This window comes from Gobius niger, assembly GCF_951799975.1.
Source record: "Gobius niger genome assembly, chromosome: 9".
In the NCBI taxonomy this organism is placed as follows: Eukaryota; Metazoa; Chordata; class Actinopteri; order Gobiiformes; family Gobiidae; genus Gobius; species Gobius niger.
The window spans coordinates 10,017,566-10,031,974 of NC_136860.1; the positions used below are offsets into that span (position 1 = coordinate 10,017,566).

At 43.0% G+C, this 14,409-nt stretch overlaps 1 protein-coding gene across 1 annotated transcript in view; it reads right to left on the reverse strand.

Moving 5' to 3' along the window:
- The window catches only part of LOC306967706 (contactin-associated protein-like 5), a 226,666-nt gene that overhangs the window by 13,072 nt on the left and 199,185 nt on the right, over window positions 1–14,409 (reverse strand). Inside the window, exons 16-18 of the mRNA XM_079562834.1 lie at window positions 7,577–7,795; window positions 5,785–6,024; window positions 2,342–2,581 (exon numbers count right to left, since the gene is read on the reverse strand). Coding sequence (XP_079418960.1) covers window positions 2,342–2,581; window positions 5,785–6,024; window positions 7,577–7,795 — 699 coding nt within the window. The remainder of the gene's footprint in view (window positions 1–2,341; window positions 2,582–5,784; window positions 6,025–7,576; window positions 7,796–14,409) is intronic.

The window sequence follows — 14,409 nt, forward strand, 5'->3', positions numbered from 1 at the left end:
ATGGATATGATATAACAACTCTTTATTAAACTCCCTAGCTCCCAAGTTCCTCTCTGTAATCCTCCTCCAGTTTCCCTAAGCCCCTTGTTCGTCTCTGTAGCCTGTGCTCTTGTGATATCGAGTAGACAGCAGTTGTATCGACGCGCCGGCCGTCTGGCATGTAAATGTTTATCCCAGGGACCGCAGGGAAGACACCCACCGGATTGAACCGGGAGGAGCAGAGAGTCGATCGTTTCGTTCGACGACTTTTAACACTTTTAGCCCGAGCCCCCACCGGGAGGCCTCAGAGTCGGTGGATGTCTGGGAGAATCAATGCAGCGAGATGAGGGGAAGTTTTACGAGTTTTTGAAACGGCAAGAGGGACATTATTGGCGCTCTTGACAAGAGTGAGCAAAGGACACATTCAAAGAGGTTGTTCTTAAAAAGTTGGATTAAAAAAGTTCTGCAAAAAAAAGAAATCTAGTAATAAATTAGGGCTGGGGTTGTGTGTTGACAACCCTTGTGGGGAAATAAAAGACGTATTAAAGATCACTTTTGAATACACATTTTAGTTTTGGATAGTGACATCAGATGGCGGCAAGCAGAGGTTTTGCGGGGGAAGATTTCTCTCCATCATCTCAACGGACCGTGTCGTAATAATCTGAGTCATTAATTAATCTCTCATTATGTGCATTTCTCAGGTGTTTGATGAGATACAGTAGTCAGATCTATAAATACTGGGACATATGTTTTTGGCTCGATAAACCACCACAATCGATTTCAAATGAAACACCAAAGATGTGCATAAACTGCAGACTTTTAGCTTTCATTTGAGAGTATTTATATCCAAACTGGATGAACAGTGTAGGAATTACAAGTGTTTGTATATGAGCCTCCCACTTATTAAGGGACCATAAGTAATGGGACAAGTGGCTGCTCAGCTGTTGCATGGCCCAGTGTCTGCTTTTCCCTCATTATCCCATTTATGAGGAACAGATGAGACGTCCAGTTAATTTCAAGTGTGATATTTGCATTTTGACGCAAGCCATTATTAGGCTGAAAAATGAAAACAAACCCAGAGACAGCAAACATATAAGGCGTGGCCAAATTAACAGTTTGGTACATTATAAAAACTAAAGAACACACCGGTGAGCTGAAAAACACCTGGAAGACCACGGATGACAAATGGGGTGGATGACCAACAAATTCTTTTCCTGGGGTCAGATCAAAAACCCTCTCCAGGAGGTGTGTGTATGTCAAAGTCAACAATCAAGAGAAGTCTTCACCAGAGAGAATACAGACGAACCACTGGTGAGCCTCTAAAAAAAATATCTAAAAAAGCCTTTACAGTTCTGAAACAACATCCTACGACAGATGAGACAAAGATCGACCTGTACCAGAGTGATGGGAATTAAAGGATCTGCTCATGATTGAAAACATCCACCTCATCAGTGAAACATGGTGGTGCAGCATCATGGCCTGGTCTTGTTTGGGCCAATGGAACTGTTCCCTTGTATTTACTGATGATGGGACGGTTGACAAAAGCAGCAGGATGAATTCTGAAGTGTTTCGGACAATGTTCTGAGCTCATATTCAGCCAAATGCTTGGACGCCGCTTCTCAGTGCAGATGGACAATGACCCGAAGCTACTGCCAAAGCCACCAAAGCTTTTTAAGGCAACAACGTGGAATGATATTCAGTGGCCAAGACAATTGCTTGACATGAATCCAATTGAACAGCATTTCACTTGCTGAAGACAACACTGAAGGGAAAATGTCCCAAGAACAAGCAGGAACTGAGGACATTTACAGTAGAAGCCTGGGAGAGCATCACCAGGGATGAAACCCGGGGTCTGGTGATGTTTATGCCTTCGAGACCCTGAAAAGTCTCACATAAAAGGTCTGCAGTTTAACAACATATTTTTTGTTTCATTTCAAATCCATTGTGGTGGTTTATAGAGCCAAAAACAAAAGAAATTAGTCGATGTTCCAATATTTATTGACCGAACTGTACCTATTATTCGTTCGGAAATAATATTTTAGATTGCTGGATAAATGGACCTCAACTAAACCAGGTTTGTGAACAGAATCATGGATCACAAATGTGTTAAAACTTACACGTAAAAGTCTCGAAGGAGGACGACTCGTCAATGTTAAGGCTCATATTTCATTTTGATGTTTCAGAAACACATTGGGCAAACGGGGCAATACGCAGCAGTTCACGTCGTACGTCTTTGAAGCCTGCACTACACGCAGTTGAGCCCCTCCATGATGTTTGAAAGAGTCAGCCCATAATGTCGTACCACGCAGCCCACCTCGTAAACCACACTCCCGTTCGTTTTTCGGCGTACACAGCTCCGTACCGTTGCGTGCCAGGATGACGGAGATGTACTGCTGGCTGAAGGTGCTGACGGTCAGGAGCATGGCCGGACTGTGCGAGGTGACGAAGCTGAAGGCCATGTCCTCCCTGGCCCGGCTGCCCTCGCGCTCCCTCTCCCTCCACACGCCGCCGGACTGCGAGCCGCTGCGGTTCTGCATCACCGAGAAGGGCTCCTGGAAGGTGAAGGTGACTGAAGACTCGCGCTCGAAAGACACCGACACTTCTGCGGAGGAGAGCCAGAGGGGAGACGTTAGAATGGAATGGAAACTCTCTCGCGGAAAACACTCTTCGAGAAAAGAAGCAATCCAGAAATGAGGACAGTTTTAAGTAAATAAGTAAATCCCCCCTTGATTTGACTTGATTAGTCATGATTAGAGAAATTAAGTGAGAAAATACTGAGATTTTCACAAAAGGTTCACAAAAAATACACATAATAAAATTATGATTTTTTTTTAAAGAGGGGGTATTATGCTTTTTTCAATCACACCAGTCTATAGCACACTACAATGATGACGAAACCTTCTGTTGGTCTGTAAATGCAGTAAATTAGAATAACTGCCTTGTATAAAATTGCTCTCTCAAAATGGCTGTAGTGAATGTCTTGAAATAGGCCTCTGTCTCTTTAAGAACCTCTGAGCCTTTCCGACACGCCCCCTCCACACGCTGTCTGTGGCATCAGTGGGAAGGGGGTTCTGCTGAGGAGCAGTGGTTGGTTACTCGACTGGTGATGAAAGCTCGGAGGCGTCTCCAGGAGGTGGGGGCGTTCCTAGGAGGACTCAGGCAAACCTATCCCTAAAATGGCCGCCATCAGAGTTTTTACAGATTACTCAAAAATACGCGAATGTGCGAAGGCAACACTTCAGGCATGTTTTTAATGAGAGAATGACATAATAACATGACGTAAAGCTTGAAAAAGTCGATTTTGCATAATACCCCCCCTTTAAATAAATAGGCAATAGAATATAATAATTACAGTGGTCCCTCACTAGAAAGCTGTTCACCTTTCGTGGCTTTATTCTAGTGTATGAATGCCATACGTGCATTGTGTTCTGCGTCCTGATTGGCTCGTTGTAGAGTGAGCCTCCTCTCGCTCCAGAGAGGATCACTGTCGGTGTCGGCGCAGACCGCATAGTCTCACAGACCGGGCATGAGCGGGTCCGACTCCGCGTTTACTTTCTAATAAACACCATTATATGGCGCTCGCCTCAGTTAAACACTGGCCTTCTGAAGCCTGAAACTGCCATGATAAACTTTTGTCATAGCTCGGGATGAGAAGATAGAATAGCGTTAATAGCGATAAAAAATACGGCAACTTTACCAGGAGTGGGTAAGTCTCCATGGAGATGTGACTAAAGTCAGCAGCATTTAAGATTAAGGTTAGTTCCTCATCCAAATCCATTCTTTGATTACCCTCTGCAGAAATAGCATTTTCTGTGTCGAGCTGCTCATTAGCTGCATGTTTTGTATTGATGAAAACAGTATACAGTGGTCCTTCATTTATCGCAATACAAAATCCGTGAAGTAGTCAGCTTTATTTTTTACAATTATTCTATATGTTTTAAGGCTGTAAAACCCCTCACCACACACTTTATACACTTTTCCCTAATACCTGGTGAACACTGTGTGTTTTTTTTGTCTTATAAGATTTTTAGATTTACATGATGTCGGGATGGAAACATCGTGAGCTGCTCTCGTCTCCGCTGTGCGATTGTTCAAGACAATCGTCGCTACGACCAACGTTTTGTCGTAGTGAGTGTTTAGCCCAGGTGAGCACGGTTTATTTTTGTGGAAAAGTTCAGAGAAAGTAAACGCGGAGTCGGACATCGCTGATGTGTTAACGGGACACACAGAGATCCTCTCTGCAGCGAGAGGAGGCTCACTCTGCGATGAGCCAGTCAGGACGCAGATCACAATGTGCGTATAGCGTTCATACGCAGTAAAAAAGCTGCTTTTATAACCGCGATCGTTGTAAAACCCGAGAAAGATCGAGAGAGAACTATAAAGAAAGATCGAGAGGAAGTGTGTAGAGTCCTTTTTTTTTGTCTTTATGATTGATGGTGTGGAAACTGGAGGAAAAACAGTTCAGACGGAGGAAGACGAAACACAGAAAGTCCCTTAAAAGACGAGCCAGAGAAAGGGAGTGATAAGAGCGATAAAAAAAGGAATGAAGTGAGAGTGAAAAGGAAAGACAAAGTGAGGGAGTGCAGGGAGAGGAGAAAGAGAAATCGAGTGCCCCGAAGACAGCGGTGATTTATGAGTCATACTGAGCAGACACAGGACAGGATTTATTTTAATCTGCTCGTTTATCTGTCACTACGCGCCGTGTTTAGGTCCTCGCCGACTCTCACCTTCAGGCACGCACCGCACAACTGCTCACTCCCAGAAGACGGACATTTATTATTAACCAGCGACTGCTTTCACTCACCTCTTCGTAAAAAAACAACAGGGAACGTGCGTCCAGTGGGTTAAGGACGATCATTAAGATGTTAAGTTAAGTCTCAAAGTACTCAAAGTGGTAACTGGAATCATTGCAGGAGAATCAGGGTAGAATTATACCAACAGATTAGTTTTTTTCTTGCGATTGGATTTTCCAACACTTGCCGGTCTTCCTCTTCTGTTGTTTTCCTTTGAGGGATTAGTAGTGTCTCATACAAATCAGTGTGAGGCACTACTACAGTGCCAATAACATTACACTGACATCCATCTGGGATCGCTCTGGCTTTTGAGGAAATTGTTTGAGGAGACGTACGTTTGGCGCAGCATTAGCTACAGATCGGATCAAGCGCGCTTCGTTTCAACCGATCACAGACAAAACAACAATCCAAGTAACCCAGTAGCCTTAATATGTAGTTTTAAAAATCTCTGGTGGCTTGATATTCAAACACATCGATGAGAGCAGCACACGATGGACTTTCATATATTTGTGAATTAGAGAATTCAGCCTGCAGGCAAGTTTAGTAAGTCACAGTATTTAATTCTATTTGAGACACTGCTAAGCCCTCAGAGAGTACACTGAGGGAGTCATTTATCAAGACAGGTGCAATAGCAGGTGCAAGCTGAAAAATAAAATATGCTCTTTTGTTGGCATGTTGCACTTAACTTACCATTTGATGTTGCCTGTATACTGTATAACACTGTAGTATTTACTGATGTGTAAATAAGACAATGCTGTGTGAAAAAAAATGCATAAATTGCTCTGCTGCTGATCCACGTTTGCACATGCTACCCGGTTTGCACATGAGCAAATGCTTGGTAAGTGAAGAAAAGTCGGAAATGATGTGTTGCTTCTGTGCAGATGGCCCCGAAAATAGTAATCAAGCAATAAAACAGATCTGCATTCACTGAACCCACTGAATACAGGCTCCTCCCATTATCAGAGAGTGACATTTGATTATTTTCCAGACTAAGATCCCAGCTCTGGCGGACCTTCCTTGCAGCTGGGCCCCCCGTAGGCCGACTGGGAGCAGTCACAGGCGAAGCCGCTGCTCTTCTCGATGCACCGGCCACGGTTATGGCACAGGCTGCTGGAGCCGCTGCAGTAGCCGGGGCAACCGGGGCTAACGCCGGGGGCTAGCTTGGCGCGCTCCTCCAGGTCAAAGGTCACGCCGTTGATGACCAGGGTCCGGATGCAGCCCAGGAAGCCCCTCTGCCGGGAGGACGTCCCACCTGAGGAACAGATAAAAGTAAGTACTGTTTTGGTTGTTTCTTCTTCTACTGTTTGAACACTGCCATCTTGATGTGTAAAAATAGTGTCACAGCTGATCTCTTCTACTTTAAAGGGGCTAGATGCAAGTTAGCCATTTTATACTCACTACTGCCACCTCAGGTCCTACGCGTAACTGCACCGTCTATATTAAGCTCGTGCATGACGGCACTTCAGACCCGAATTAACACCTTTCTGAGTGACTGTGCAGGATTTTAGAGGCAGTTGTGGTGATCAGGTCTGAGCTCATTCTGGACATTAGGACATTGTTGAAACATGTAGGGGGAGGAAAATAAATAATTTTAACATTTTTTAACTCCTTTAAAAGTCCCTTTAAATACCTTTGCCCACAAGTTACATTAATACAGACAACTTCCAGCAGGAGGTGATCAATAATTCAATAAAGATACAATAATTGCAAAGATACTTTATCAGTTATTTTATAATGGCATTTCATGAAGTAAACTAAGATTTCATGACTATGTAATGGTGAAGCAGAACTATCCTCTCTGATGTTTTGTTTACGTAGCCAAACCAACCAGTTTGTTTGACAAAAAAGCATCTGGCTGAGTTTACAAAGCAAGTCAGTCCAGCTTCACTGCAGGACTTTGCTTTCACTCTAAAGAATAAATGAAGGTGTCAGTATAACAAATCCTTTCTCTGTGATTGTGTGAGTTTGTAAAGTCAGCAGAGCCTCCAAAGACAGTGTCAATGCTGCCTGAGGCATTAGCTGCATTAGCTTGTACACTTTTTGCCTCCAGACAGTAAACAACACCAGCTGCTCACAACTGTGAACACTGTTTTATAAATGAAAACACAGTAATGGCTAGGGGGTTTGAGTGTGGTTTAGGGCATTCTCTCTAACAGGTGTGTACAACCTGTAGCTCTGTGTTTGCAAATGTAAACCGTGACAGTCTTTTGCTCTAGGCAGTTGATGAGGATCACATTCAAAGGTTTCTGTTTCCTTATTGCATCGGCTCTGCTCCTTTGCAAAGGAGCGTGCTTGACTTCCATCAGTGCAGACACATAGCTTGATATGATGGCCCGGTGGCACAGTGGTTAGCGCTTGTGCTTCACAAATAGAAGGTCCCCTGTGTTGGGCCTTTCTGTGTGGAGTTTGCATCTTCTCGCTGTGTCTGTGTCGGCTTCCCCTGCCACTAAAAACATGTACATCACGATGAATGCTGAGTGGAGGTCAGAGGGATTGGTTGGCGCAGATGTGGGCAGTCGCACTTCTGTCAGTCTGCCCCAGGGGAAACTGTGGCTACATACAGTACAAAGCTTACCACCAGCGTGTGTGGAGTGAATGAAGAACAAATCCCCTAACACTGTGTGAAACGCTTTGGGTGACTTGTGTCATGTGAAATGCTCCCATTCCCTAACGTGCACTAGCCATAACTGCAAACGTCATGTGGCAGAAAAGCATGTATTTATAGAATGTGAAAGTGTCCTCTGCATTTTTAAAGTCAACAAACCATCAGCAGTTCGGAGCGGTTGCACACAAGTATCCCTTACCCACGAAGAGCTGGCTGGTGAGCCTGAGCCGAGTGTGTCCGTCGGGGGGAGCCTCGAGGAAGCGCAGGGGCAGCTGGTCCACCTGCAGCAGCGCCTCCTTCACGTTCCTCTCGGCCCTCACGTGGTGCCACTGCCTGTCGTTCAGGGGGAGGTGGGACTTCACCGACAGGACCACCGGGTCGTTCCCCACGTTGAAGGAGAAAGTGATGACCGACGGGGCTGTGAGAGATAAGAAACACCAGGTCATTTCTGCTTCACTGCGAGTGTCAGGACGCTGCAACAATGAGTTGAGATTGAAGTAAAGATGGGAAGTCACTGGCTACGTGTTGAAAACATTATGTTGGATGTAAATTCTTGACTGCAGGAAACGTATTTGTTTGTTTAGATAGGACTTTTTATTTTTATCTCAACAACACCACAAAAATTCCTAAACAACTAAAAAGTATTTATACCAAAGACAGGCCGATTCTTTTTCGAGCAGCTCGTTGAACATCATGGTGCTATTTTTATTTTTATTTAACGTTAGTCGTTAGCTTCAAGACAAACTAACCATATAAATGTCTGTCGATAGAATAATTGAATGAATGATCGCATTTTGAGGGACTATTTTCTAGCAGATCACTCCGCCGCTGCGTAGCTTATACCATGAAGCTATAAGTTATTTTAAATGCAAAATGGTTATAATGATTCTATGGACACAGACATTTATATGGTTAGTCTGGTGTTATAAGTGATTTGCCTCAGGTGCTCTGTGGAGCGGGTCAGACTGTTTTTAATGCAGGCTAGCTGATACCATAGAAATGCGCTAGCCTTGCACTAGCCTAGCACCACGAAACTCTTCAAATTTAAGAACTGCATGAATTACAAAAATATATATATATATATATCTCCAGAACACTCTGGATAACTAGGCCCTATGTCAAAAATCCTGAAATATCCCTTTAAATGTACACATTTGTCACGACTTTTCACAAGTTGTTGATGGTCATTTATTTCAGTTCTGTTCATAACAGAGCTACCAAAATCACACATATAGTGTATTAGATTGTCTAGTTTTGTAATTAAAAAACAAACAAACATAACTGACTTTTTTTCATTTTTGGCACTCAATGTGTTAAGTTTTCGTCGGCCCCTTGCCTGACACCTCCTGCATCTGATTTACGCCGTAAAATGTCAATGTTAATGAAGTCAGTGCTCAAATTGTCTTTACTGCAGTGACATTATCTTGTTAAATTGGCCGTTTATTTTGTCTCAATCCTGCAGAAAGCAGAAACAGCTAATGCAGTTTTCAGATCAGACATTTAAGGCATACCGCATTACAAGGATGTTTTTTTGGTTGTTTTTTTTTGCATTCACAAACACAAAGTATTTTAGATGAATGCCAGAAAACGACAAAAGTGCCTAATCGTTGAAAGCTGACATGTCCAATGTGATTACTCCCTGGGTTACTCTCTTGCACGGTCATAATTATAGCTTTCCACACTATACTTTTCTTTACCCTGCACTTCAGAGTCGGGCCTCTGTGTCCATTAAAACTGAAATAAAGCGACCGATCGTCCTCTGTGTGAGCGCTTTGTGACGGATTATTGAGCAAATCACGCAACTGCCAAGTTTGCACCGTCCCCATGAAAACAGTCCCTCCGCAGCTGATCACAAACCGCCGCAAACCGCTGCAAAACGCTTTACTCAGCGACATATCAAACGCCCGCTGTTCCAGCAGTGTGAGCGAGGCGGACGCAGCATACCGGAGAGATTGTTTGGTGCAGATAGATGATGTCAAAGTAAGTTTCCCGCATTTTTAAGTGAGGATAGAATACTCTGCAAAAATCAATCAAAGGCTACTGTCGCAAACACCGAGTGGGGACAGAGGCGTTACAGCCAGAACTTTCGCCCAGACTAAGAAAAGCTGCAGGTTTACATTTCTGACATTTTGGCTTGGATTTTTTTGTTTGTTTATTTTCGGTCCATTATAAAATATGAAGCTGTAAAAAGTCTATTTCACATAATTTTCAATGGCCCAATCTTCCGTCTGGTGCAAGGACAGCGTTGCTCCAAACGCGACTGTCATCTTGTATGCTTGCTATGCCACTGGCGAGAGGGGGTGGCTTATTAAAAAAAGAGGTCCTCTGAGAGTGCTGCTCTTCTATGGCAGCCTAACATTCTCTTCCTCGTTTATATCGCGCTGCCTTGTGTCTTTCTTTAGCATTATGGGCTTTCATAAGCTCTCACAGGTCAAAAGAAAAACTTTATTTATCCCACCGTGAGTTAAACACTGTCTGTGTCCTGAGAAAAAGAGATGTGCGGCCGGTCCCCTGTGTTAACGCGACCCAAACGAAAGCACATGTTCACCCCTACTCCAACCCCACGACCCCTGTCCTCTTCATTGGACCTTCCCGGATGCTTCTGGTTGGTGGAAAAAGGCTGTTCTATGTACCATCTCCATTGGCCATGGGTGTTTTCCAGCCCACTTAATGCACTAGGTCTGGAGCTGGAAGATCTCACAGTGGGCTCCTTACTAAGGACAAAAGGCTACTGTATAGTCTGTGTTTAGAAACACCCAATAAATCCAGGAATTGAAAATTGAAAACTCCCTCTGAAGAAACGTTCAAAATATTAAAGGTGCACTATGCAACTTTTTATGTAAAAAATAAACTTTGGCTGTATGAGTGGTCAGCTTAGCGCCTTTAATTTCCATCCCGGTGGCCCCTAAGAAGATTACATTTTATTTCAGTTTTTTTTTAAATATTATAATTATTATACATATGGAGAGAGTTCAATCAGCAGTGAAAACTTACCAGAAACCTAAAAAAACAATTGGGATGGAACATTGTAAAACTTAGGGGTAGGCAGGTTTGCTTGGTGGAGAGCTGATTTTCTTATTGTAAAAAGACCAAGGACCGGCCAATTTTAGCCCAAAGTAAAGCACCATTTTTATTAATTTATTTGATAGGGTAATGTGTGAACAATGAACATGTACCACACTACAACATTTATAGCCAAGGCTAATTTGCCATGTCCGTCCCTAGAAGGGCTTATCAGCAAATTTTCAGCATTGTCTGTACATGATTAAGGCCATACCGTTAAACGAAAACAGTCTGGTATAGGGAAAAAAAAGTTTAGGTTCTACTGATATCTAAAGCAGGTACTGAAAAAATAAATAAATAAAGGAACAGGCTTTGATGCCGTTAGTCCAAGGACAACATTAAAGGAAGTGACTTTGTTGTTTAAATTATTTGTTTTTCCATTTTCAATTTCTTGCCCTATGTTTGCCCCATTTCACCAAATCTTTTTTTCCATATATTTTTCTTGTTTTCACAATTGTTTTTCCTTCTTAATAATTTTCCCCCTAAAATGATTCCCCATGTTTCATACATTTCCTGTCATTGGAGATGAACCCGATATTGTAAATGTGCAGATCTTCCACACATTTTTGTTCTGTTTTCTGGTTCTAGACAACACATATAGATGTCAGATAGAGCATCGTTCAGATACTGAACAGTACCCAGCCCTATACATGACCCGGTGATTTGTTTAGAAATTTTGAAAGATTTGACTGTATTCAAACAGGCCTGATCTCTGATTTGTGTCATAATATCACCTTCAAAATCATTCCAAAAATCCTGAGAAACAGAGCTTCTATGCTGGAGGGCCAGATTTGGCCCTCGGGCCTGACGTTGCCGATCCCTGACTTATAGGCACTTACATAGAGATACTGATACAAGAATGTGAGAAAAATGCATTTGGAGAAAATGGCAGTTGAACTTACAAGTTTAATTAAATCTATGGAGAAAACTTAAATCAGCTGAATCATACTGAAACAATCTATTATGACGATGAGATAAAGTATTGATTTATTTATGTTTATCGTCTTTTTATTCATTTAATCACCTTGTTGAGGGAGTGGCAATGGGCGCTGCCATATAGTGTCCATGGCCAAACTGCAGGTGTAACTTGATTACTGTTTTTGATGGAACATTTCAGTCTCACCACTGGGTAAATGTGGATCTGCCTTTACAGTCCCACACAGCCGATATTACGATTTTCATCTTTTGCATATAGCATATGTTTTATTTTATATTAGGATATTAGGATCTATAATACAACTAATTTGTGTTATTGTAAAATTGTTTAAGCTGGCAGAGGAAGCTTTGCAGGCCTTGGCATCGCGCCACTGTGGTACTCATTTATTACATTTCAGCTTCAGGCAGCAACAAGATACAAATCTGAGCGAGGCAGCACAGAGGCATTTTATAGAGTTTTAATCTTCTCTCTAATAAATGTGGCGCTCTCACACTCTTTCTTCCTCCCTATTCAGCTGCATAAATGCATTCTCCGAATCACGAGCTGCAAAACGCTGCTTGTTTTATGAAATCCACCTCATACTTGCGACAAAAAACCTGCTGTAAAGACGTTACAATTAGACTTCATGCAATGATGTATATTTGGCTTAAAGGAACAGGCCACCGTTTTTCCATACTGAGATATGTTCTTACCTGAACTTAGACAAGTTGATGCGTACCTGTCTGGTCTTTGTTTGTGCCCTTAGTCACGCAAAACGACGAAAGATGTAGTTAGCGTTTGGCCTCTCCCAGTATATTCCTATGGCTCCAAACGGGAAATGAATTTAGAAGTGACCGCGCTCTTCCACGGGCACAAAGACCAGACAGGTACGCATCCACTCGTCTAAGCTCAGGTAAGAACATATCTCAGTATGGATATGTCAAAATGTCAAAATAGCGACAAAATGGAGTTTGTTTTCAGCGACAAACAGGATTCTTCTGCGGTCTCTTCTGATTGGCCAACCTCCGAAGGAAGCGAGGCTCGATCACAGTGCTAAATTTTAGTCACGTTTGAGTCAGTTTCATTATAAGTATGGAATAATGCACAATTATCCCTTTCTCCCTTACTCTGTGTATATCATTATTTGAATTGGGACAGTGCACATTAATCAACATGTGTTTCTTCAACATGTAAATGTGCCGGAGTTAGCCATATAGGCTCATTTTCATCCGTCGTCCCATGGCAGGTTGATGTCATGACAGATAGGACAAACACAGGCACAAACATACAGCAACAACACCATCACAGAGACATAAAAAGACTTAAGTTAATGATGAATGACAACTGTGGACAACTCTGTGGAAGCAACCGCCCTCCGCTTCGTGTCGGACGTTTCACACCACCGTCGCAAATTATCCCTTATACTTATTTAACTGTTGCCAGACTAGGTGTACATTATCACTTTTTAACGCCCTCCAGCCAACCAGAATCGAGTATTCACCCAGACCATGGGAGAAAAAGTTAGAATTCATTTTGATAAGTACTGGAAATTGGGATAAATAATAATAATCTATTGACTTTATATAGCCTTTGAGAAACAGATTACAGCAGAAGTGTCGTTGTGAACAGGACTTTTCCCAAAAGCGCCCGCTCTCCTCGTCCTCGGATCATTACTTCCAGATTTATTTTTTTGCACCGACAGCACCATCTGCACAGTCGTTCATCAACAGCTTTCTGTGTTCTGTGTATTTAAAACTGTCCTGACAAAAGATAAAGTCCCTTTGACATCGATGTCAGACGCTCCATGGAGGACGTACGCTGACTACACCGCTCCGTTTCACATCTGACGGACCACTTCTACCATTTTCGTCTCCTCTCATTGACGTAAACTCATATTTTTAGTTTAGTTTTAGTCCCCAAAGGGCTATTTTTAAGCTTGTCAGCCTTATGTTATCGCCAAATATGTTGCATCAACGATATTATATTGTTGTCGTCTTCGATGACAAAAACCACACTGCTCGATCATTCTGATTGGCGAAAATGTGCTTCGCTCAAACAGTGGAGGCACAAGGCAGGAAAAAATAAAAACCTTGGTTACCACTGTAGCTAAAACCCCAATTTCGATTCAATAAAGGTTAATCACGCAGTCAGAACTAGCCTGGTTTTGCCAGACCCTCGTACTTGTTTCGTTTCGTACAGAGGGATCTTCACAATTGAGCTCCGTTATCAGGTGGGAGGGGTGAACTCCTTTTCAAACTCCTCCTCTATCACAACTCTATCACAACTCTATCACAACTCTATCACAACTCTATCACAACTCTATCACAACTCTATCACAACTCTATCACAACTCTATCACAACTCTATCATAACTCTTGGGGACAGCAGCCTTTAATGTCAATTTCTGGATATTTGGGAGCCAAGCCAGGACGGATTGAAGAGCTGTCATTTCTTTTGTATCCGCTGCCATTGCCAAACTACAACCAGCAAATGCGGCACAAATGCTTGACGTCACCTACAACACCCACCTCCCCCGCTCGCTGAATAGTAGGTAGAAAGTCAATCGATGTAACACGGCCACTGAGATCAGACCCAGACGTACATGTAGAAGAAGATCTTTATTTATATAGCGCCTTTCAAAGACATGGTCACAAAGCGCTTTACATGAGACAATTGTACATTCACTCCATACTTGGTGGTGGTAAACTACATTTGTAGCTTCAGTTTCCCCTGGGGGAGACTGTCAGAAGCGCTTTGCGACTACACACGTCTGCGCCAACGGACCCTCTGACCACCACCATACATTCACTCACACACATCATTCATCCTGGCCTATTGTACATGTTTTTAGTGGTAGGGGAGACCGGAGTGCCCGGAGGAAACCTACGCAGACACGGGGAGAACATGCAAACTCCACACAGAAAGGCCCCGTTCCAGGTGGGAATCGAACCCGGACCTTCTAGCTGTGAAGCGAGAGCACTAACCGCGGCGCTACCGTGCGGGAAACTATAATTGACCGGAGTTTACGGATGGCTAAGGCCAGGCTAAGCCAG